The sequence below is a fragment of the Brassica napus genome, chromosome C5 (assembly GCF_020379485.1).
Source record: "Brassica napus cultivar Da-Ae chromosome C5, Da-Ae, whole genome shotgun sequence".
Taxonomy (NCBI): Eukaryota; Viridiplantae; Streptophyta; class Magnoliopsida; order Brassicales; family Brassicaceae; genus Brassica; species Brassica napus.
The window spans coordinates 55,678,952-55,701,439 of record NC_063448.1 but is presented as its reverse complement, the minus strand read 5'-3'; the positions used below and the strand labels follow the sequence as shown (position 1 = coordinate 55,701,439).

Genomic DNA, 22,488 nt, shown 5'->3' with positions numbered 1-22,488 from the left:
TTCTCTTGAGAAACAGAGACAACAAAAGTTTGAAGCCTCTTTGAACATCACCATATGTTAGTGCAGGATGCAACTATCCATTAAAAATTGTCAATTTATTTATTTTTCTCCAAGTCTATGTATAAATTGCTATGAATATATTGAGTTTTACGTTAAACTGACTATATACTAAAGCATATTCTTTTTAGTGTTGTTTTAAATTTTTAACCAAATTCTACATTTGTATTAATGTATGTTAAACTCTCTTTCATGATGCATGGAAATCGTTCTAATTTTTTATCAATTAATTTAGTAAAGCTTCATAATACTTCCTAAATCGGTGGACTAGCCACTACAAAATCACTATTTTTCTAGAGAAACGTAGACAACAAAGGTTCCAAATCTCCTTGAATATCATAATATGTTAGTGCAAGATGCAACTATGCATAAAATCAATATTGTCATATTTTTTGAATTTTCTCAAAATCTATGTGTTAACTAACCCCTACGAAAATATTGAGTTTTTCGGTAAATGCTCTATATATTCAAGCCTATAATCTTTAGTGTTGTTTTAAAATTTCTAACCACATTATATATTTGTATTAATGTATTTAAAATCTCTTGCATGGTACATGGTCATCTTTCTAATTTTTTTATCAATTAATTTAGTAAAACTACGTATAATCCCTAAATCAGTGGACTAACTATTATAAAATCATTATTTTCTAGAGAAACATAGACAAAAAAAAGGTTCCAAGCCTCATGACTATCATTATATGTTAGTTTAGGATGCAACTATGCATTAATAAAATATTGTTATATTTTTGAGTTTTTTCAAAATCTATGTATAAACTCATACGAAATATTAAGTTTTACGTTAAACGTTCTATATACTGAAGCCTAAATTTTTTAGTGTTGTTTTAAAATTTCTAACACATTCTACATTTGTAATATCAAATGAAGTTTTACTAAATTAAAATTTCTAACACATTTTACACTCCGTAGTGGTTAAATTATCAAATGACACTATTTTGTATGACAAAAAAAAATTTAAATCTTAAATTGAAAAAAAAAGAGACTACTGGATAAGAAGAAAAACATTAGATGAATTCGGCTTGACAAGCCTAATCTTTTTGGCTTGCATTGTTAGTACTTGTGTAGTATGAGATCTTCAGAAGTAGATCAGTTCACTTTGATTTATCAAAATATTCATGACATATCAAACATACAGTATATTTTTATCAAATCGATTCATGACATATCAAACATACAGTATATTTTTATCAAATCGATTCATGACAAACTATAGTGGAGATTTTTTTTTTCATTCAACTACAAGCGGTTTTGATAATATCTTCAAAATGCTGTTTCTCATGGATAATAAGATGTCCAGCTTCTGGGACTTGACGAAGTTTTATCCATGGCAGCTTATCACATATATAGAGTAAAGCCTCACGCAAAATTTGTTTGTCTTCGAGTGCACACCAAATGTGAACCGACCCTTCGTTACCATCTGAAAACGGATTGAGCAATTCGGTTGGATCAAACTCCCAATTTTCAAAAGACGCAATGATGTCCCGATGCATGCTCACATATTCGCCTTGTCGTAGAGCGGATTCCTGGAACACATATATAAAAGTAATAGCTACATATAATGAATCTAAAACTACACAAACTTATTTAATCAATTAGTAGATGCATGCAAGCTTACCTTGATATAAGAGTGTTTAGTGTGCTTATCCGCGAGTTCTATGTCGCGCTCGGTCATCGTTGATAGGGGATTCAGATTAAACGGTGAAAACCATTTCTGCGTCAACCACCAATATAGCAACCACGGAAGGTAGTGTGCAACTCGAAATGTCCATTGGTTCTCAATTGGTAATTTCTTGAGCGCTGCACTCAATAGGTTTTGAGGCATACGACTCCACCAAAAATTCAGTAAGGGAGCCACCAACGTTGCTCCACTTAATCTATTGTTAGAGAAATTCACATTAATTAGTATAAATTATATAATCTCGAGTGTCTAAGTCTTTAACTTTATAAATGCAACATATTCTAGTCATGTCTTCTAATTAATACAAAATAAAAAATTTGACCGTTAGTATTTATGTAAACCCACATATATATAAAATAAACGGTAGTTTTACTTTTGCTAAATATAATTTTAGATACACTTTTTAAGAGATTGATGATATATATATATATATATATATGTACGATATACATACCTGTGAGGAATGTACTTGAGACAGCCGTAAACTGGATAAGCTCCGAGTGACATTCCTAAGACATGGAACTTTGGACCAATTTGCAATTTGTCTGCGAGTTCTTCGATATCGTATGTATCCGTTTTTATTGTTCGTGATGGATGAGCATCGCTTTCTCCATAACCAGCTCTATCGAAGAGCAAGAAGTATATCTCGAATTCATCAATCATTTCCTAAGGCCATATGAGAATTGTATTACGATATAAGAAAATCATCAAAAACACACAATTTGTTTATAACATCCTGATCTCCTTATTTGAATATGTAATCACTAATTTATTCTTTAGTATTAAAAATACCTGTGTGATTTTTAAATCTACCAACTTGGAACTTCCATAACCATGGATGATGATTATTTTATTTTTGGCTTTATCTTTTGGAAACCCTAATTCTCTGTAGGCTAAATATCTCCCATCATTGAGCTTAATTCTTGGACATATCTCAGAAACATTCTCCGGCAGCGGAATTGGTGGCGGAGGTTTTATGGACTTGTAGACATGATAGCCTATTAAACAGACAACCATAACTAGAAGCAACATCGTTTGACCTGTATATTTGATTTGAAGGAACATTGCAATGAGTACCTTAAATGCTTAGAACACAATATGGTAACTTATTAAACTGCAAAATTATTAGAGTTTCTTTAAATATAAAACTGAAAGAAGTTGATACATAGATAACTGTAAATAATACGAACAGTTATTCAGGAGAGGCCCGAGAGGGAGAGAAACCCGAACTGGTGACTTATTAGGAGATGGAAAATTAATGTGAAGTGATGGAATATCTTGCCCAGACAAGTTAAATAATACCCAGAATAATACTATTATAATTCTTTTTTGCTGGCAAGCTGACCTCTTTTGCTACACATTTATTTCACTCTTTTCTCTTTGTTACAAATGGCTTTCTATTTTTCAACTATGTTGCGTATACACAATCTTAGTTTTGAATTTATTACAGATTTTGGATGAATAAAAGAGTGAACAAATAGCTACTAAAGATTTAACATTATCCTTCTTAAATTTTGCTTTAAAAATGAAAAACATTAATTGCATATTACATCTTTAGTTTTTTTATTACTAATAAAATAGCTAATATTCCATCTGATTCAAACTAGTTTGTGTTTGAATCATAAAATTATGTTACATCTTTAGTTGATAACTTTTATTCTTTTTTTGTCAGCCTTATACGTTTTTTTGCATTAATTAAAACTAATCTAACAAATAAAAAATCATCTAATAAAATATAAGTGGTCAAAAACACAAAATAACATTAATTTTTTGTATATAAATCTTAAAACATCATTTAAATTGAAACAAAAAAAACCTTAAAACATCAATTAAAATTAAACATAGGGAGTAATTATGAAGAAAAGTATTACATATCATTCTTAAATTTTATTGTTTAAAATGAAAACATTAATCGCTTATCAACTTGTTTAATTAGTTTTGATTTAATAAAACGACTACTAATTAAAGAGAAAAATCATTATCCTTTTACAAAATTTACTATTGAAAATGAAAACATTGGGTTCTTTGTTTAAAGGGTGTGCAAAGTGTCATAATATTTTGTTGGTAAATTTTAATGTAGAAGCTTTTAAACGTATTTTGCATTAACTACCAGTGGATTTGGTTGTCTTTTTGCATTTAATTTTTCATCAATTGTGCAACTCCCGTCAACTCCCAGCTTTTAAACGTATTTTACATATCTTGTTTTTTTTTATCAATTGTGCAGCTCCCGTTATAAAGTATTGATTTTTTTTTGTCAATCCATGCATTACTTAAGTTCAAAAGATAGAGACTACACCTCGTGGAGAGGAGATTGTTGGAGTTCATACGAGGTTGATTTTGCTAATATACTTTTTTTGTCAAGTAGCATTTATATATAATTTTTTTTTTGTAACACAGCATTTATATATAATATACTTACAAAAAGGTTTGTATAACTTCCTTCTGCCTTTTTTCTATCATCTTTTGTATATAGAAGTCGGTTTTAATTTTTTTTTTTTTTTTTGCCAACATTAATATTTCTTCTGGCTCACATATAAATCTTTTGTTATTAGTACTTTCTTGGCCTCTCATTGATTTGTGGTCGATTTATGTCAGATTGGTTTCACCAGCATTTTGCAAACTTTGTGTTGTTTAAATAGCTGAATTCGGTTGGACAAGCTTAATGTTCTTGGCTCGGATTGTTAGTACTTATGTAGTATGATATATTCATTATCCAATGTTCAAAAAAAATATATATATATATATATTCACTAGAAGTGCACCAATTCACTTTTATTTGATAAAAATATATATGTCATATCAAACATACTGGATATTTTGTCTAATTGATTCAGGAGAAACTGTAGAGGTTTTTTTCACTCAAGTACAAGCGGTTTTGATAATATCTTCAAAATGCTGCTTCTCATGGATAATGAGATGTCCAGCTTCTGGGACTTGACGAAGTTTTATCCATGGCAGCTTATCACATATATAGAGTAAAGCCTCACGCAAAATTTGTTTGTCTTCGAGTGCACACCACATGTGAACCGACCCTTCGTTACCATCTGAAAACGGATTGAGCAATTCTGTTGGATCAAACTCCCAATTCTCGAAAGACGCAATGATGTCTCGGTGCTTGCTCACATATTCGCCTTGTCGTAGAGCAGATTCCTGGAACACAAAAAGAGTAATAGCTACATATAATGAATCTAAAACCAGACAAACTTATAATATAATTTAGTTATCAGTTTCTACATGCTTACCTTAATATAAGAGTGTTTTGTGTGCTTGTCCGCGAGTTCTATGTCGCGCTCGGTCATAGTTTCTCTGGGATTCGGACTAAACGGTGAAAACCATTTCTGCGTCAACCACCAATATAGCAACCACGGAAGGTAGTGTGCAACTCTAAATGTCCATTGGTTCTGGATTGGTAATTTCTTGAGCGCTGCACTCAATAGGCTTTGAGGCATACTACTCCACCAAAAATTCAGTAACGGAACCACCAACGTTGCTCCACTTAACCTATTGTTAGAGAAATTCACATTAGTATAAATTATATAATCTCTCGAGTTAAGTTTTTAAGTTTATAAATGCAACATATTCTAGATTTCTAGTCATGTCTTATAATTAATACAAAATTAATAATTATGGACGTTAGTATTTATGTAATCCCACATATATAACATAGGTACGTAGTTTTACTTTCAATAAATATAATTTTAGATATTACTTTAAAGAGACTGATGATATATAATGTACGATATACATACCTATGCGGGATGTATTTGAGACAGCCGTAAACTGGATAAGCCCCGAGTGACATTCCTAAGACATGGAACTTCGGACCAATTTGCAATTTGTCGGCGAGTTCTTCGATATCGTATGTATCCGTTTTTACCGTTCGTGATGGATGAGCATCGCTTTCTCCATAACCAGCTCTATCGAAGAGCAAGAAGTATATCTCGAATTCATCAATCATTTCCTAGAAGCCATTATAGCCATATGAGAAATGTATTATGATATAAGAAAATTATCAAAAACATACAGTTTAGATCACCATGATCTCCTTATTTGAATATGCAATCACTAATTTATTCTTTGGTATTAGTACATATATACCTGTGTGATTTTTAAATCTACTAACTTTGAACTTCCAAAACCATGGAGAATGATTATTTTATTTTTGGCTTTATCTTTTGGAAACCCTAATTCTCTGTAGGCTAAATATCTCCCATCATTGAGCTTAACTCTTGGACATATCTCAGAAACATTCTCTGGCAGCGGGATTGGTGGCGGTGGTTTTATGGATTTGTAGACATGATAGCATATTAAACCGACAACCAGAACTAGAAGCAACATTGTTTTACCTGCAAACACGATTTGAAGAAACATTGCACAGAGTACTTTATTTAGATGCTTAAAACATAATATTATATATTGATAGTTTCATTATACAGAGGACGTCATATGAAATTAGCAATAGTGATCATTGTAATGATATTGTAAATTCCGAAGAAGTTAATAGAAAGTTTCTTGAAAGGAAAATGAAAGAAGAAGATATTTAAAAAGAAATATGCGTGACCTGTTGATTTGAGAGATGCCAAAGTAATACGAAATCGTGAGTGATGATATCGATGGCCTAAGCATCTTACCAATACCTATATATACCGACCATGAGACAAACAAAGGCTAAAGCTAAGTAATTAAACAAATTCTGAGGAAATGCAACTTACGCGTTTAGATTTGAACAAAATGGAAAGAAATAAGATATTATATCTGTATAAATAAATGATCAATATTCTTTAGCATGAAAATACATATTGATCATGCATGATACATAAGTAACATCTAACTACGCACATGCACTTAGGTGATGGACAAGTATCAAAATAATTAATAAACAAAATAATAATTAAATACCACTAGATATAATTTATGTGCTTTTTAAGATATACAGTTAAGAACTAGTACATGAATGTATGCGTATGAATATGATTGGTGTTTCCTTTGCCGACACTATAATTAATGTTTCATATTATATCTAAACCTTTGTATATACCTGAAAAACAAAATTTCGACATATCCAATGACTCTTTGACCAGTAGCCTAGACTCCAGAAATGTGGATTTGTTTCTAAATTTCATAAGATATAGTACATTGTATGAGGTTTAAGGATGTAAAATTAATTTTAAATATATGTATACATGACATTTGTATCAACTATAATCATTTTTAATTTGTGTGAAATATTTTAGTATTTTTGTAAATAATTATTCTTTTCTATTTGTAAATAACTATTCTTTTCCCTACGACGATCAATAAATTTAACATTTCATTAAAAAAATATATATATTTTTTAGTTTTTGTTTTTGAAACACCGTGTGGAATATTTTAGTTAATTTTTAATTTGTATGAAAATGTAAAAATGACATTTTATAAAATGGGAAAAAATTATATGAGGCGCTAAATGCTAGAAATTAACATGTCATAAGGTATTTGAATTCCTAGTTACAAAGCGTTACCATATTAGTGTGTTGGAACTATTTTTTTAGAAATTCTAGAATAAAACTCGTGTTTGGTTTCGATGTATTCTTAGCGTTGTACGAATATCTACGACCTATTAAGTTGTAGACTCATTAAACGAAATAAACAGTTTTCAATCCAGAGCCTGATGATTGTGGACCTTGTTGCGAATGAAGCCCGATCTCGTAATACTGTTTTCTCCCATGTTCACTCTTCTCCATGCGGGTTGATCTCAGCAATCAACTTGATGGAATGAAAGCTAATAAAATATGGAGACTTTGTCGCCAAACAAAAACAAAAAAAAAATTGATTATAGAAAGAACCAGAATACACTCAAACATCATTGTAATATGTTCTGGAGAATTTGAAGAGCAAAAGTACTGAAAGTCCATGGTGGAAAAGACTTTGCTAAACTGCAAAAAGCATTTATTATTCTTTCACAAACGTTCTGGTTGACTCTTTTATACCGAAGAGTAGATGTATCAGTAGCAAGATGTGGCTTCCATGAGATAGGGAAGAAGACTTTGGATTCTTCTTATTCAGAGATCCTCCGGACCATTGATGTCCTGCAAAAAGAAATTCAATTTTGGTGATTCAGTTTCACTTATTTCTAAATCTAATCAAAGAGTAGTAAGTGAAACCAAAATACTCGGCTCCCTATAGGCTAAATATCACCAACCAAACAATTAAGAAACCAAGCTCAAAACCGGATTAAACACTCCTAGAATATAACACCTTAATAGTCAGTTTGTTAGGTTACCTTGTTCTCGATCACAGCACCGTCGGGGATTTCAATCTTTGTCCCGGATTTTGCGGTCACAGTCACCTTGCCCTTCAAATAACCAAAAGAAACCAATTTGAGTATATTTATGCCAAACAACACATAAGGAGCTACAATGTTATGGATTGTAGACTGATTTTTACAAATATATATATACCTTGAGAACAACGGAAGAGCCAAAATAGACATCACCAGACACCTTAAGGCTGTCTAGCTCGACTATACTAGGGATGGACTTGAACCGGCTCAAGAAATTAAAAACCTGTTTAAAAAAGATTTAGATACACTATGTGAGGCTTTGAGAGATGATTAATGTTTAGAGAAACAAACAAGACTTGCAATTTGCAAAGAGATTGTTTTTTTACCTTCTTGAACTCGGGTCCCAGTTCGATTGTTGGGTTCGAGGGGTTAGTTCTAGCACTGTTTCGGATGACGAAGCCATCGACTAGGGTGTAGAGATCAGACTGCAGAAGAATGGAAACTTTAGTCATCACTCAAACGTTTCAGAAGATGTCTATGTTACTCTGTTTCACTTTAAAATGTGGTATAGAAGTGTTTACCTGGACGAGCAACAAGTCTGAAGTTGCCTTCACTGGCAAGAACCGTGAGCGAGGTACATTAACACCGATAGCATTGTCAAAGAACTGTTTCAAGACAGGAGATTCACACAACAAAAAGGAGTCATAACAATATAAAAATACTTCAAATTGTACAACCAGGACATGCGTATTAGTATTTACCCTTATTGCAGCACCAGCTGCAGTTTCCAGTTGAAGAACTTTCACTCCATCGACTTCCTGAATAGAATTTCAGCATTTTCTCAGATATACAGTTATGAAAATTGCAAAACTAAAAAACTATGCAATAGGCCAGGCATGCACCTTTGGGTTAGGAATGATCTCCATTTTAAGCGCGTCAGCTTCCACAAGCTTTTTGATGGCCTTCAAGTTCACCCATCTGTAAATTCACAGAGTTAAAGTCTACAATGACGTTTATATATCTTCTGGAAATTTTAAGTGCATGCTTTACTTACAAGTTGTTTGTGTTGAATATCTTGAACTTCTCAATTGATTTGAACTCATTGACCTACACAAGGATCAAAACATGAGTTCAGTAACTCAAGCAGAAAGACGTCACAAACAAAAGTCTACAGTTTCCCCTTCATAAGTACAATGTAATGCAGAGAGAGGGAAAGAGGGTTTGAGGAGCTTCTGACAAATTATTCTGAAAACTAATCTGGTTTATCAACTTTTCACACATCTCTAAGGAGTTACAAGAGCTTAAAAACAAATCTCTAAAATTTTGAAATCCAAAGAGAAACAGGAAAGAAAACCAAAAAGACGTATGGACTTACATGTTCATCGGGAACCTGAGCAATCTCCAAGAGCTGGGATCAACATGAAAAACAAAACAATTTTAGAGATCAAGAAATCGAGTTGGTTCTTCAGTAGAGCAAGAAATTGCAGCAGTAAGAAGAGCATGAGATGCAAAGAAGTTTGCCATATGCATATCTAGCAATAAATGCATCTACAGAATCCCAAAACAATGAACAGTAAAGGAATAGCAGTCTACAAATGTATAAGAAAAGGTACATTTATAAACAAGAAATGAAGCAGTTACGAAGTTACCTGGACTTTGCCTTCATAAGAAATGAGAGTTCCTCCCTTTACATCAGCTAAGGTTTTGGGTGTAACCTCCATACAGTATTCGTTCTTGTTCTGGATCAAGTGCTTCAAGATTTCTGCAGAAATGACCAAGTACGAGGGAAGAAACACAGTTAGTATAGAATTTCATGCAACTTCTCTACCTCACTACAGTTAAACAACATGTAAACAAGAAAAAACTATCTAAAGAAGACATACTTAAGTCAACGATGGCACCCAAGTTGTCCGAGTTGGCAACAAACACATACTCTTTACCCTGCAAGATCCAGAAAACCAAATTTTCAGTAAGGATGTATATTGATCTTAAATGCTTGGGAAAATAGTAGTCGACTGTACTAAAGAATGAACCTGGGATAAGAAAGCATCGAGCTTTCCACTGTTCATGAGGGATGGGAATACATCACCGTGACCGGGAGGATACCTTCACAAAGCAAAATTATTAGTAGGCGATCTGAAACCTGTTAGAAAAAATCATAAGCTCTTGTTCTCTGCAATCATGGACTAATCTCAGAGAGCCCAAGGCATGATGATTTTAGTTATTAAACAGTTAAACAGCTAGTATAAGACGATCTAATGTGATTTGATACAATATAAATTTTTTGATGCGGTTGAAAACTTGAGTGACACTGAAGCACAGAGAAAAAAACTGACATGTAAAGATACTATTTTGATTAATATAACAAAATGAAATCATACCAGCCATCCTTGTCGGTCTTTCCCTTGCTGGGCCATGGCACAAACTCATCCGCGACAACACGGGGGTATTTGCTCTAGAAAATCCAAGTAAACACTATTAGTTGCATACTCGATGTCAGTTTTTTCATATAGAAAATTTTAATTTGCTAGCTATATATGCGCACCTGGTTAAAAGTGTGGATGTCAACATTTGCGTTGGTGTACTTCTCCACAATCTGAATACAGACGAAAACAGTCAGCCAAAATGAACAACAGAAATTTAGAAAGTGAAAGAATGTGAACCACAATGAAATAGAAGTACCTTATGTGTGTCATCGTGTGTATTAAACGAGTTCATGAGAACCAACGGGACCTTGCAGCCATACTTGTTGTTGAGGTTCTGTGCGCGAGCAATATAGTGGATGCATTAAGATTAGGAAACATGAGAGAAGTACCAGAACAGAGTGATAAAGAAAATGACGAACCTCAATCTGGATAACAATCAGATCGAGAAATGTCAAACCATCACGAACTTCAATAACCGACCTGGACAGTAAAAAGGTAAAATATAATTTATCTGCCAAAATTTCACAAAGAGATTGCTCACTAACTTCAATAAGAATCCACTAGCAATGACTTATACCGTAGCAAGTACGCAAGTGAAATGAAATGAGAATGACAACAGATAAGAGAGAAAGAGGCGCTTACTTAGGGCCAGTGCATCCCATTGTTGTCCCAAGACCTCCATTAAGCTTTAAGACAACAAGTTTGTCCAAAAGATTCCTGGTCTCGGAAACATCTACATCATTTGTAAAACATATACACAGTTTTCGAATCACAGAGGAACCACAAGCAGAAAATAGAAACTTCAAAACAGATCGATATCAAACCTTCAGAGACGGGAGCCATTTTATCGTAGGGAACAACGATTTCATCAGTGGGCGTCTGGATCTTACTCCACTCAATGTGCTGTGCCTCACCGCTTCAGATTCAGATTCATACACGTAATCAAGTCACAGAGAATCTAATTAGTCTACCGAAGCAACACAGATCTAAATCCAGATCCGATCCGATCCGATAATCAAATCCACACATCCATCCACAAAGAGAAAGAACAAACCTGAGGTAGCGTGAAACGAGGTTGATGAATCCGCTCCTCTCATTCTCACTGAAACAACAAAACAGATTCGATTCGAAATCATCACGAAAACGTCAGATCTACGATTAAAGGGGAAAGACGAAGCAATCAAATCTGAAGGCGGACCTCATTTCGGTAAGGCCATCGACGGCGGATTTGAGCTGGGGGAGATTCTCGGTGGTGGCAGCCATCGTCGGTTATCGATTAGAGCTTCTGATCCGGGGAGAAGATTGTAGATGATGATGGTGATTAAAACGCAGAGATTGATATATAGGCGAATTGGGAGTTTCGGAGGAGTAGTGGTGATGAAGTGACGATGCGTGTCATTGCCGCGAATATATACATATTTTCTTCTCTTTACCAATCACAAATTTACACGTGTTTCTACGTTTCTTTTTTGTACCGTCAACTTTATTTCCATTTCTCTAGCTTTTTTTCACTAATTTTAGATGTTTTTTTTGGTCACTAGCTAATATAATAAGTATTATTTTCTTACTTTTTTAAATACTTTCATATTGTTTTATTACTCGGAAAAAAAAAACATTCTTCAATTATTTTGACTAAATAGAAAATTTTACAAAATTATTGTCAGTAAATTTTTTTCGACAAATCATTATTTTGTTTTCGGTATTTTTGATTTTTTAAATTTGAGTTAACCGTACAAAAAAAATGTTTTAATTCTGAGTTTTAAAAATTTTCTATGAGAAAATTATTATAACCAACCACGAAAAGGTCCAAACAATAAAATTAAAAAAAAAAAGACACCATAAAAATCATGTCTTTGAAAAATCATCATAAGCAATCCAAATCATCCAACATCCAGCATAAATAAAAATATCTCCAACAACAAAAGAGAATCCTCTAGAGAATATTCTCTCACTCACTCAGGAGGACAATTGAGCATGAGCTTGATGCTTTGAACAGTTTGGCTGATCAATCTACTCACTCTGTCCACTGCAATCTCACTCACACTTCTGGTCTTACTGTTTTCATCAGAGTTAAGGATCTGAAAAGCCAACATGAGTAAAGTTCCCTCACTGTTGTCGCTTGAGATGGTGAAGCCAGAAGGAAGGATTGGAATATTCAAAGGGTCGACTTCCCCAGATGCAGCGATACTCATTGTAGCCATGTCAAGAGGAGAGTACACTATCATGCCTCCTAATGCGTCCATGTAACACTCTTGTAGCACCATCATCTTCTTGTGTGGTTCTTGTACCATATTTTGTCCAGTACCCCACAGTGGTGTAGGCTAATATTGGATATAAATACAAGTAAAGAGTATTAGATGATTTATGTATATAACAACCAAAGATTAGTTATCAAGAGACAGTTCAGGGACTGTATGTACCTGGAGTAGGTTGATGCAGTTTGTTCCACTTGATCCGGTGAAAATGCGAGCGGTCTCAGTGATTGCGTTTCCACGACAAAGAACGTCCCACTGTTTGCATGCAAACGTGGTTTGTTGTTAAGACGCGACTCAAGACAACGATAAGAGGGAAAAACATGCCAATCCGAAGCTTTCAATAGGGATAATAGCATATATTAGATGTTTCAGACCATTGGTCCTTCATCGTATATACTATGTTGTCGATAATAATGCATGCAGGTAAAGGAAATAAATAATGGCCTTTTTTCGTCAAAATAAATAAATAAATAAAGAAACCTGGTGACGAGTGTCGTCGCTTCTCAGGCAGTTGAAGACTTGCAAAGGAGTGAGAGGGATTGAGAGACAAGATGCAGCACTGACAACTAAACCGGGTAGTTGCCCGGGTTCCTTGTTCATCCGGATCGAGATTCTGACTCCACATTTCGATTGCTGCGGGAACTCAACCTTCCCGGACATGATCAACATTTCGTTGAAGATCTTCAACATTCTTTCCCCTAATTTCATCACACTCCTTCGTCCTTCCACTGTCGGTATAGCTGTCAAAACAATTATATCTTTATCATTAACATCAAAACTAATGTCACTAAATATTCCACTATCACAAATTAAAATATTTTTTTTTTTTTTTTTTGATTATAAGAAATATATATATTTGATTAGTAAAGTTAAAAAATACATGAAACATACTTTCACTCCAGTCAGTAGCCGGCATGATTAGGATGGAGGAGAGAGCCATTCTCTCACACATTCTCTCAAGGGTGACGATCCAACGCCTAGCTCCATAGCCCGAACTGCCACTTACAAGCTCTCGATACATCTTATGTGTATCGGCTGTATGGTCCACTTCCACATGCTCTATCCACCTTACCTGAAATATTTCAGTAACATCAAATAAGAAAATATAATGAATACATTTGTACGGATTGATAGACATGTTGAGATCGTTCGAGGCAATAGACACCTCGGTGTGAGCATTGGGAAAGGATCGGATGAGACAACCAGAAGGACGTTTATAACAAGACGGACTGGCTTGGTCAGAGTTAACGATGTGTTGTGAGTCTTGTGACACATCAGCAATAATCCAGAGCCCTTCACCGATCTGTTGGCAGCATCTAACGATCATAAACTCCCTTGGTGGCACTAGTGGCGACAATATGTGTAGTTGCTCCCATATCTATCGACATTCAAAAATATATCACATATATTAAGATCGAATCAGATTTTAGAGTAGGACAATATATTGTACATAACTAATTTAATTGATAACGTTTTTAAGCTCCACAGTGAAAATACTTCTTACCACTTGCAAGACATTGCAATTTTCATTTATCGGAAGCTCGGATCCGAGCGTATGAATCGTCTTGGCCTCGTTCACGATCGTTGGAAAAAGCATTTTCCATTTCTCCTGCAATAAAAAAGTGCATGTCACATTTGTCTATAACTATCTCCAGCACTAGGAGTGTATCATTTTTTTTCCAAACACACATTTAAACTATTGAAAGCTGCAAAAATAAGAAGAAATGTCCGATTAAAATGCATGGTCTTCTAATTGATTTAAACAAATATGTATAATATAAAGTTTAAAAATTCGTATTAAAAACATATATCAACTGCAAATGCAGCAGTTAATTTTCAGCTAATTAATATAATACTAGTATTTATTTTGCATAATTGAATACATACCGAATCTAAGAACATATCAATCAAGCTTGTTGCCTCAATAGGAACCACCGTGATATCTTTAGAAGACTCGACACGAGCACTCAAGTTCCTGAAATGTTTGACTGAGTGCGAGAACTTCTCATAGCTCTCTTGATCAATCACATATGTTCTATCAATAGACGACATAACCCAAAGAGCTTCATCGGTACGAAATAGCCGCTTAAGCTCTTCAACCGCAGTTGCCGCAGTTTCAGACAGCTGCGGTATATCCATTTGGGGTAGTAGTTGTGGTTGGATGGTTTGAGATTCTAATGAGCTAGGTTGATTGTATGGATTCATTCCATATGAGGTGAGAGCTTCAAAGGTTTGCTGTCTTTGAACAGAAGTGAGTGAGTCCAACATGGTTTGTTGATTCTTGTTATTGGCTGCCGCCAAGCTGTCACGCTAAAATTTATTTTAAAACATATGTATTAGTATGGATTATCAGTTAGAAACCAAAAAAAAAACGCATTTTCAAGATATATTATTACTCCATCGCTTTTAACCATTATAATGGTTTACTTTGTTTTACGAAAATAATTTTCTCGCTAATAAGTAGTTTACAAAATCATTTATATTGAACAATCGTTAATACATAGATAAATATATACATCATATAACCAGTAGTTTACTATTGATCTGATACGTGTTATCATATTCAGCATACTAGTATCTAATTTTGAAGTTATATTATCATTTTCGAGTAGAGATAAATATAATTTTGTTTCATAAATCAACATGAATAATATGATGATGGATCAAACAAATATCACAAAATTTTAATATTGATATATGTGTTGGTTTAGAGAAATGAAATCGAATGATAACCTCCGTTTTGAAGAAAGAGTTTTCTAGACGCATCTTATGGAGATTACTTTCGCGATCATCTCTGCCGAATGGAGGACCGCCACAAGGTGGACAAGTCACATTCTTTAAAACCTCGATCATCGCAGCATTCTCCAATCGGAGCTTTTCATTTTCTTCACGAAGCAACATGTTTGAAGTTCTCTCATCTTGAGCCTATAGCAAATGAAAAATATATTAATAAAATAAAATTTAGTTTAATATTAAATATAAAGGATTTGCTAAGATAGTTACTTTGCTTTGAGTTCTTTTGTTCTGAAACCAAAATTTGACTTGGTCTATCCCGAGGTTCAACACATCGCAAAACGCTTGTCTCTGAGATTCGTTTGGATGAGGACATTCTTTGAAATAACTTCATTCATAAAAATTAAAAATCAGTGATTAAAAAAACTCAACAAATTTTGAAAACTAATAAAAGATTGATAAGTAGATTTACGCTTCTAGCTTCTGAATCTGTTGAGGAGTGTGACGATGACAAATCCTCTTCTCTTTTGACATGGCATTTACTGAAGTATAGTGTTCGTTGTCTGGGCTTCCATCACCATCATAATCCATTTGTTCTTCACAGAGAAGAAGTAGATTTGCTTCCGTAACAATGCTGTTTTTTTTTGTTAATTCACAAGTTTGTGAGCATTTATATGGAAAAGGTGGTGCAATGCTAATAAAAAAAATATAAGTATATAAAATGGAAATAAAGGGAAAATATATATATTACTATTAGAGTGGGTACTATTATATGTAAAAAAGGTAGTTCTTAGTTTTCTTTAATTCAAATATGTATTAGAGATATATACTAGATTTGTTTTGTGTACATTGTTCTGAAATTCAAATATGTATTAGAGATAACAGTTAAAAAATAGATTATCAGTGATTCAAGATTGACCGGTTCTAATCGAACCCAATGACTCTCAATATCTACCATGCAAATTGGATTAGTTCATTATGATACTGGATAATTATCGAATCTATTCTGGATCGGCCCATAAACATAACTTACGATCTGGTCCATACAATCGTTCTGAATCATCTGATTACCACATGATTGAATCAACTTTTAAGGTTGAAATCTTATACTCCCTCCGTTCCTAAAAAATTATGTTCTGGAAAAAAAATTTGTTTCAAAAAGATACATTTTTTATTTTTTTAATGTATGATTTTATGAAAAATTGTAAGTTTCAAAAAAATTAATGGTGTTTATTGAATTTCTATTGGTTAAAAATTATGAAAAATTGTTATTCACAAAAAACAATGCATGTTTAATGAGTTTTCTTAATATATGTGAAAAATCTAGAACATGAATCTTTTAAAAACAGAAGGAGTATTTCTTTTTGTGTATATACCCAACTTTCAATTCATATTTGGATTAGTAGATCAAACACAGATTTTCTAAAGTCAAGATCAAACACATATTATCGAATATTCGATCAACCATTTATCCAATCAAATCAACTATGAAACTTGTTTCTTTTTTACAAAAATCAAGCTATATAGATTTTCCCATGTTCAAATATTACACATTTGACCAGCAGATTGGATTGAATTCATCAAAATCACATTTGGACCATCATAATAATATTGGTCCAGATATATCAAAGGCATATAACAAAGCTTTTGAAATGGATGGCTATAAAATAGATAATTGTAATATACTACGCATTTTCATGCGCCATGTTCAGTAATAAAAAATTTAAACAATTTATTTTAGATTTTATTATTTTCTTACCAATATTTTAATAAATTTTGATTTAATTGAATACAAAATTAAGATAAAATAAATAATTTTATTTATTTTAAATAGATATATATATATATATATATATATATATATTTAATTTCATATTTGGACCATCATATTAATATTGGTCCAGATATATCAAAGGCATATAACAAAGCTTTTGAAATGGATGGCTAGAAAATAGATATAATTGTAATATAGTAGACCAAACTTCTGTTTTTTTACGTTTTTTTTTGTCAAACGTTTTTACGTTTATAGTCCCGTAACCGCCAGGCCGGTATATCTAACATCTCTTTCTTTATTCTCTGGTGGCGTGTACAGCGTGTGGGATGTGTCCCATTGTGTTCTCCGTTTCATAGTCTATGTGCTGTTTTTCATGTTTTTTTTACATACAAACAAAAGTGATAACTGATAACTACAGATTTCATTTTACTTTAGTTTATTGAAAGACTAATGTATGAATACAACATACAAGTCGAAACGTATACTCCAAATTTTTAAAAACAATCGACTTAATTGGCTTTAACAACCGTGACTGGACATGTTGCATTTGTCACCACATGATTGCTCACACTACCCAGTAACATCCTACAGAAAAAAAAACACGATAACGTACACATTATTCATTAGTCAGACCCTTACTTGCTATATAGTCTATAATTATGTGTGTATACGCGTCTCTTTCGTGTATTCATGTATAGATATAAAAATGCTCGATCAATTTAGTAACAGAAGTAACTATTTAAATCAAATATAAATCAAATTAATTTTACACCACAACAAAGCAGTTTCGGTTCTTAATTTATAGGTTTCTACTTCCTCTATATAATGAAAAAATCGGAAAGCAATTCAAACTATAATAACAATGTATTACCTTTTGAGAGGACCCAAGCCTCGACTGCCAAGAACAATAGAATCGAGTTTTAGATTTTCGACGGCATCGCAAAGTTTCTCCCTTGGATCTCCCCAATACACTTTTGCCACCACCTTCACCTTTAATTAAGAAAAAAACATTTAAAGAAACAAATACAAAACTGAAACGACGACCAAAAACAATAGTAGTTGTAATATTAAAATACCTTCTTTGCCCTAGAGAGAGTATCAAGAACATCAAGAACTTCCGGATCATAAGCAAGTCCATACTGTTTAGAGAAATTAACCTCTCTAAATTCTTCCAGGGGAATCAAAGCTGCAGTAATTAGTTAGTAATTATTTTAAATGATCACAAGTAAACTAAGATATTTTTTTCTTTCTAAAAATATGAAAATATGGTAATTATATACATACGTGAACCGGTTTCCTCAAAGAGGATTTTGCGGGTGTGCTCAGCGTTTTGGGGTTGAACATGAATCAAAATGATGGTGTCTCCATCGTCAAGGAGATTCTCAGCCGTCCACCGAAGAGCCGATTTGCTCGTTGGAGAGTAATCCATTCCCACACCCACCGTACGTGCTTTAACCATTTCTATTTCTATTTCTTTCTCTTTCTCGATGATTTCTAAGTGAGATATTAAGGAAGCAAGCTAGTTTGATTTATAGTATTAACCGGTTTGATGGTTTGGAGAATAATTGGGCACACAGAATTCTAGATATTTAATGATTGCTTTTTCTTTTGGCTGTTTTCAGATTATGATGGGGAGATTCTTGAAGTTTCTAGGTGATCTGTCTTGCACTCTTGCTTACTTTTCCTAAAACACTACAAATAGTCAATTAGGACATAATTATCTTTCACTTTTTTTTTCTTTCTTCATCACAATATGAATTTTAACTAAGTTTGTATGTATTATCTTTGCATAACACTGTGAATTTTTATTAACGTCTCATTTCATTTGTCAAGAGAAATATACATATATATATATATATTGTTGATAAATAAATTGTTTTATTTTTAGCTACATATGTAACTTAATTATATGTTAATCAATGTCTTGACTTGGTAGTGGGCAAAGAAATGATGTGTGTCACTGAAGACCCATAGAAGATAAGTACTTGATATATGGTGTGTTAAAGTGAAGTTATCTTTATACCACTTGCTGCCCAAGAAATTAATATTCTTTGTCAACTTTTAGCAAAGGCAATTATATTCTTCAACTTTTCTTCTTTTATAAGCTTTTATTTACTCATTATTTATTGTTCGATGGAACTAGATACCAACCTATGAAAGCAACCTTTTTACAAGAAAAAACATTTCATGGCCGGGGAAAATGAAATATCAGAAAGAAAAACTGATAATCAGAAGTCGTGGGCCGACAGTTAATTAATTATAAGTTGTTTAAATATTCATTGGGCTTAATTACGATGGCATAGTGTATATTGCTAATCAAACAAATGTGAGTGATAGTGGTTTTGTTTGATGCTTGGATCTTAAGTGAAGCCTTATAAAATGTGTTTTAGCCTTTGGGCTTCTGTATGTATAGGAGAGAAAAGGAATACACAATCATAGGTACGAAGATCTTTTGGTTATACACCGTAGGGGTGGGCACTCTACCCGATATCCGAAGCTGTACCCGAACCCGATCCGAAAAACCCGAACCGAAGTAGCAAAATATCCGAACGGGTATTGAATTAGGAGAGATTGGATATCCGAATCCGAACATGTAATATCCAAACCCGAATAGATATCCGAAGATAACCGAACATATGTATAATTAACCATATATTTCTAGTTTACATCTCTCATTTTATATAAAATATTTATATTGATACTACACATACTTTAAATTCATATGATATACATAGAATTACGAAGAAAATGATTTGATACTCGCTTAAAATGCATGTCAAACTTTTTATTTCAAAAATTAACAAAAAGTTACATCCAAATTTAAAAACAATAACCAAATTAATGTTTTTTTCAGTTTCAAAATGTCATGTCTAAATCTATTAACCATTCAATCTATTAAAGATAAAAAAAATTAGTTAAGTGAAAGTTATATTTTTAAATACAAGAAATTTGAGAAATTAAAAATTTTAATTTTTTTTCAAAATCTAAATATCCGAACCCGATCCGAAATAACCGAACCCGAACTAAAAATACCCGAACCCGACCCGAAGTACAAAAATACCCGAACGGATTCTGTACATGTATACCGAAATACTCGAAAATCCGAAATACTCAATCTAAACCCGAACGGGTACCTAAACTCCCACCCCTGATACAGTAACCTATCATAGAGATATTTTAGGTATGATTCTAGCGTTTATTAATTGGTTGTTTGAACTAGATTACATTAGTTAATAATATTAACTGTTACGGTCGTTTCTAGAAATTGAACAACAGTAACATATACAATATGATTATGTAAACCATAATGTCACAACAACTATATAGAAAACGAAATGAATCTCACTATACGGTTTACTTTTTACATGTTTTCAACTTTTTTGTAAGAAATCAGATTATCAATCAATTCAGTATAACGTTCATCGTGGATAATGGAAACGTCGCGTCCTCGAAGTCAAAGGTTTCTCAATAAATCATCAAACCGAAAGTACGGAGGTTCGTGGAACTGACCGTCCGTCCCACGCGTTGTGTAGTTTCTTTTACATTGATTAACTTATAATCATTGATTGTTATTGATGGCACAAAAAAAAACATTGATTGTTATTAGTATAAACTAGTACTATTATCTTATCATATCGTATGATTATAAAATTTGGAATAGCAACTGGAAGTAAGCAATACAATAAGATTCGCGACCTTCCTTCCACACTTTGAGCCTCTAATAATTTCATGTTTTTTTTGTAAAAAACTTATAATTTCCTGTTGACATACATTTCTGTAATGTTTGATGATTATTATATTGTGACCGTCTCTTCCACAGTTCGCGCAATGTATAAAATATGGTAGCTACGTTGACTCATCGCAATATTTGTATTTCCCCTAACCTTTTTAAATGTATAGCCTTTTGACTATTGCATTTTTATCGTTAAAATTATTATGCTTTAAACACTCTCTGTACAATATGTCAAAGAAAATAAAAACTCTTTTAAAAGTTGCATAACATACATACCACAAACATTAATGACGCAAAACATTCCGGTTCCTTGAAATTTGAGAGTATCAAACCCTTGAAGTATTTAGGATACGTCCCAACCAAATATTAAGTTGTTTCATAAACTTATCAAGATACTTCAATCAATATTATGTTGAAGTTGTGTGCCATCATAACATTATGACCAATTATTACTTGTAAATGAATTGATAAGACTTGGTTAGCTTTTTGCGCGGAGTAAACATAGGCTTAGATTTCTGAAAATATGGCTAAAATATAACATATAATATGTTTTATGTAATGAAGACGCGGATTCAATTATCTAATGTCAAACCTGTCCCATCTTCACCTTATAATTCATACTAATCCTCATATTTTTTAATTTAATAACGTATAAAATTATCAACGTCATTCGCACATCTTTAGATTTTATATATAAAGTTTCCTTTGTCTTCTTCGATCCTCTCAAAATCAAAATATTTCATCTTAACACACATAATCTCTAGATCTCTTGATCAACAAAACACTCAACTATATGGGCAACTACGTTTCATGCGCTCTAAGCAAAACGACTTCATCTAATTCATCATCATCATCACCGGCGGCTAAAGTAATTCTCCCGGACGGTGAAGTACGTGACATCAACGTACCAACAAAAGCAGCCGAGCTCATGATGGAGATGTCAAGCCATTTTCTCGTTAACGTCAAGTCCTTAAAAACAGGTCGTAAATTCATCCCTCTCGCAGCCGACGACGACCTAGACGTTGGAGGCTGCCATGTATACGTCGCGTTCCCCATGACCCGTGTGGCTTCCGCAGCCAATGCATCCGACATGGCTCGGATCTTCATGGCCGGCAAGAAACGTTTGAGAAGCTGTGACAATAGGAAAGTGTCTCCAGAGGAGGAGGAAGATGAAAACGCGAGGTTGGTTAAGGGAACGAAGCTGAATCTTGAAGATATAGAAGATTTCTCGGCGGTGGAGTTTATGCATAGGATCTCTGTTTCCAAATCTAAGAAGCCAGAGTTGGAGACAATTGTCGAAGAAAACGTGTCGTTGTAATATTACAACAACCCGATCTGTTATTTATTTATTTTATTTACTGAAGTGCCTCTTTTTTTTTGTGGTATTAATGTAACAGAACGAGACAATAATAGTCCAGATATAGGTTTTGTTTCCCTTATGTAAATGTTTTATTGGGGGTTAATTTGTGGATTGTGGAATCATTGGTAAATTAAGAATACAAAACTATACTTTACTTAAAAATCTTATGGATAAAATTTTCATTTGATTTCA

General features: G+C 33.1%; 6 protein-coding genes across 7 annotated transcripts; 1 reads left to right on the top strand and 5 right to left on the bottom strand.

The window, feature by feature from the left end:
* Window positions 1-1,270: 1,270 nt before the first annotated feature.
* Window positions 1,271-3,195, bottom strand: LOC106454435. The gene is made up of 5 exons (XM_013896552.3): window positions 2,944-3,195; window positions 2,546-2,793; window positions 2,208-2,419; window positions 1,691-1,949; window positions 1,271-1,598 (listed from the first exon to the last, which is right to left on the bottom strand). Exons 2-5 carry the CDS (start codon window positions 2,783-2,785, stop codon window positions 1,308-1,310), a joined length of 1,002 nt encoding a protein of 333 aa, XP_013752006.2. The 5' UTR covers window positions 2,786-2,793; window positions 2,944-3,195; the 3' UTR covers window positions 1,271-1,307.
* A 1,032-nt stretch (window positions 3,196-4,227) lies between these two features.
* On the bottom strand, window positions 4,228-7,295 carry LOC106454436. The gene is made up of 4 exons (XM_048758257.1): window positions 5,852-7,295; window positions 5,503-5,714; window positions 4,996-5,254; window positions 4,228-4,903 (listed from the first exon to the last, which is right to left on the bottom strand). Exons 1-4 carry the CDS (start codon window positions 6,122-6,124, stop codon window positions 4,613-4,615), a joined length of 1,035 nt encoding a protein of 344 aa, XP_048614214.1. The 5' UTR covers window positions 6,125-7,295; the 3' UTR covers window positions 4,228-4,612.
* Window positions 7,296-7,548: 253 nt separating this feature from the next.
* Window positions 7,549-11,853, bottom strand: LOC106450527 (UTP--glucose-1-phosphate uridylyltransferase 2). The gene is made up of 20 exons (XM_013892206.3): window positions 11,640-11,853; window positions 11,496-11,543; window positions 11,266-11,357; window positions 11,084-11,174; window positions 10,861-10,921; window positions 10,698-10,775; window positions 10,561-10,611; window positions 10,397-10,470; window positions 10,049-10,121; window positions 9,899-9,956; window positions 9,665-9,777; window positions 9,391-9,423; window positions 9,070-9,122; window positions 8,918-8,993; window positions 8,777-8,833; window positions 8,597-8,680; window positions 8,402-8,500; window positions 8,194-8,298; window positions 8,016-8,087; window positions 7,549-7,821 (listed from the first exon to the last, which is right to left on the bottom strand). The coding sequence occupies exons 1-20, from the start codon at window positions 11,702-11,704 to the stop codon at window positions 7,795-7,797; spliced, it is 1,410 nt and encodes a 469-aa protein (XP_013747660.2). The 5' UTR covers window positions 11,705-11,853; the 3' UTR covers window positions 7,549-7,794.
* Window positions 11,854-12,286: 433 nt separating this feature from the next.
* On the bottom strand, window positions 12,287-17,355 carry LOC111211875 (homeobox-leucine zipper protein HDG8-like). Of its 2 annotated transcripts, XM_022713186.2 has the most exons (10): window positions 15,902-17,355; window positions 15,700-15,817; window positions 15,430-15,621; window positions 14,584-15,006; window positions 14,201-14,305; window positions 13,862-14,074; window positions 13,588-13,768; window positions 13,177-13,436; window positions 12,862-12,951; window positions 12,287-12,762 (listed from the first exon to the last, which is right to left on the bottom strand). In XM_022713186.2, exons 1-10 carry the CDS (start codon window positions 16,018-16,020, stop codon window positions 12,394-12,396), a joined length of 2,070 nt encoding a protein of 689 aa, XP_022568907.2. In that variant the 5' UTR covers window positions 16,021-17,355; the 3' UTR covers window positions 12,287-12,393. The 2 variants fall into 2 exon arrangements, with proteins under 2 accessions (XP_022568907.2, XP_048614212.1); XM_048758255.1 differs by having other exon boundaries at window positions 13,588-14,074.
* A 250-nt stretch (window positions 17,356-17,605) lies between these two features.
* On the bottom strand, window positions 17,606-18,796 carry LOC111207936 (universal stress protein PHOS32-like). Its single transcript, XM_022706549.2, has 4 exons — window positions 18,488-18,796; window positions 18,280-18,389; window positions 18,075-18,193; window positions 17,606-17,788 (listed from the first exon to the last, which is right to left on the bottom strand). The coding sequence occupies exons 1-4, from the start codon at window positions 18,660-18,662 to the stop codon at window positions 17,713-17,715; spliced, it is 480 nt and encodes a 159-aa protein (XP_022562270.2). The 5' UTR covers window positions 18,663-18,796; the 3' UTR covers window positions 17,606-17,712.
* A 2,544-nt stretch (window positions 18,797-21,340) lies between these two features.
* On the top strand, window positions 21,341-22,473 carry BNAA05G32510D. Its single transcript, XM_022713322.2, has one exon. The coding sequence runs from the start codon at window positions 21,730-21,732 to the stop codon at window positions 22,252-22,254; it is 525 nt and encodes a 174-aa protein (XP_022569043.2). The 5' UTR covers window positions 21,341-21,729; the 3' UTR covers window positions 22,255-22,473.
* Window positions 22,474-22,488: the final 15 nt, after the last annotated feature.

Bases quoted from the DNA above. Each gene is read 5' to 3' on its own strand.
- LOC106454435 (XM_013896552.3), bottom strand. From the start codon at position 2,785: ATGTTGCTTCTAGTTATGGTTGTCTGTTTAATAGGCTATCATGTCTAC. The intron at 2,420-2,545 runs GTATTTTTAATA...ATATGGCCTTAG, and splicing joins TAGATTTAAAAATCACACAG to GAAATGATTGATGAATTCGA. The intron at 1,950-2,207 runs GTATGTATATCG...CTCTAACAATAG, and splicing joins CTCAAGTACATTCCTCACAG to ATTAAGTGGAGCAACGTTGG.
- LOC106454436 (XM_048758257.1), bottom strand. From the start codon at position 6,124: ATGTTTCTTCAAATCGTGTTTGCAGGTAAAACAATGTTGCTTCTAGTT. The intron at 5,715-5,851 runs GTATATATGTAC...AATGGCTTCTAG, and splicing joins TAGATTTAAAAATCACACAG to GAAATGATTGATGAATTCGA. The intron at 5,255-5,502 runs GTATGTATATCG...CTCTAACAATAG, and splicing joins CTCAAATACATCCCGCATAG to GTTAAGTGGAGCAACGTTGG.
- LOC106450527 (XM_013892206.3), bottom strand. From the start codon at position 11,704: ATGGCTGCCACCACCGAGAATCTCCCCCAGCTCAAATCCGCCGTCGAT. The intron at 9,957-10,048 runs GTTCATTCTTTA...TGGATCTTGCAG, and splicing joins TCGATGCTTTCTTATCCCAG to GGTAAAGAGTATGTGTTTGT. The intron at 8,088-8,193 runs GTATATATATAT...GGTTATTTGAAG, and splicing joins GCTCTTCCGTTGTTCTCAAG to GGCAAGGTGACTGTGACCGC.
- LOC111211875 (XM_048758255.1), bottom strand. From the start codon at position 16,020: ATGGATTATGATGGTGATGGAAGCCCAGACAACGAACACTATACTTCA. The intron at 15,818-15,901 runs GTAAATCTACTT...TTATGAATGAAG, and splicing joins CAGATTCAGAAGCTAGAAGC to TTATTTCAAAGAATGTCCTC. The intron at 12,763-12,861 runs GTACATACAGTC...ATCCAATATTAG, and splicing joins ACTGCATCAACCTACTCCAG to CCTACACCACTGTGGGGTAC.
- LOC111207936 (XM_022706549.2), bottom strand. From the start codon at position 18,662: ATGGTTAAAGCACGTACGGTGGGTGTGGGAATGGATTACTCTCCAACG. The intron at 18,194-18,279 runs GTATTTTAATAT...TCTTAATTAAAG, and splicing joins CTCTCTCTAGGGCAAAGAAG to GTGAAGGTGGTGGCAAAAGT. The intron at 17,789-18,074 runs GTAATACATTGT...TTTTTTCTGTAG, and splicing joins GGCTTGGGTCCTCTCAAAAG to GATGTTACTGGGTAGTGTGA.
- BNAA05G32510D (XM_022713322.2), top strand. From the start codon at position 21,730: ATGGGCAACTACGTTTCATGCGCTCTAAGCAAAACGACTTCATCTAAT.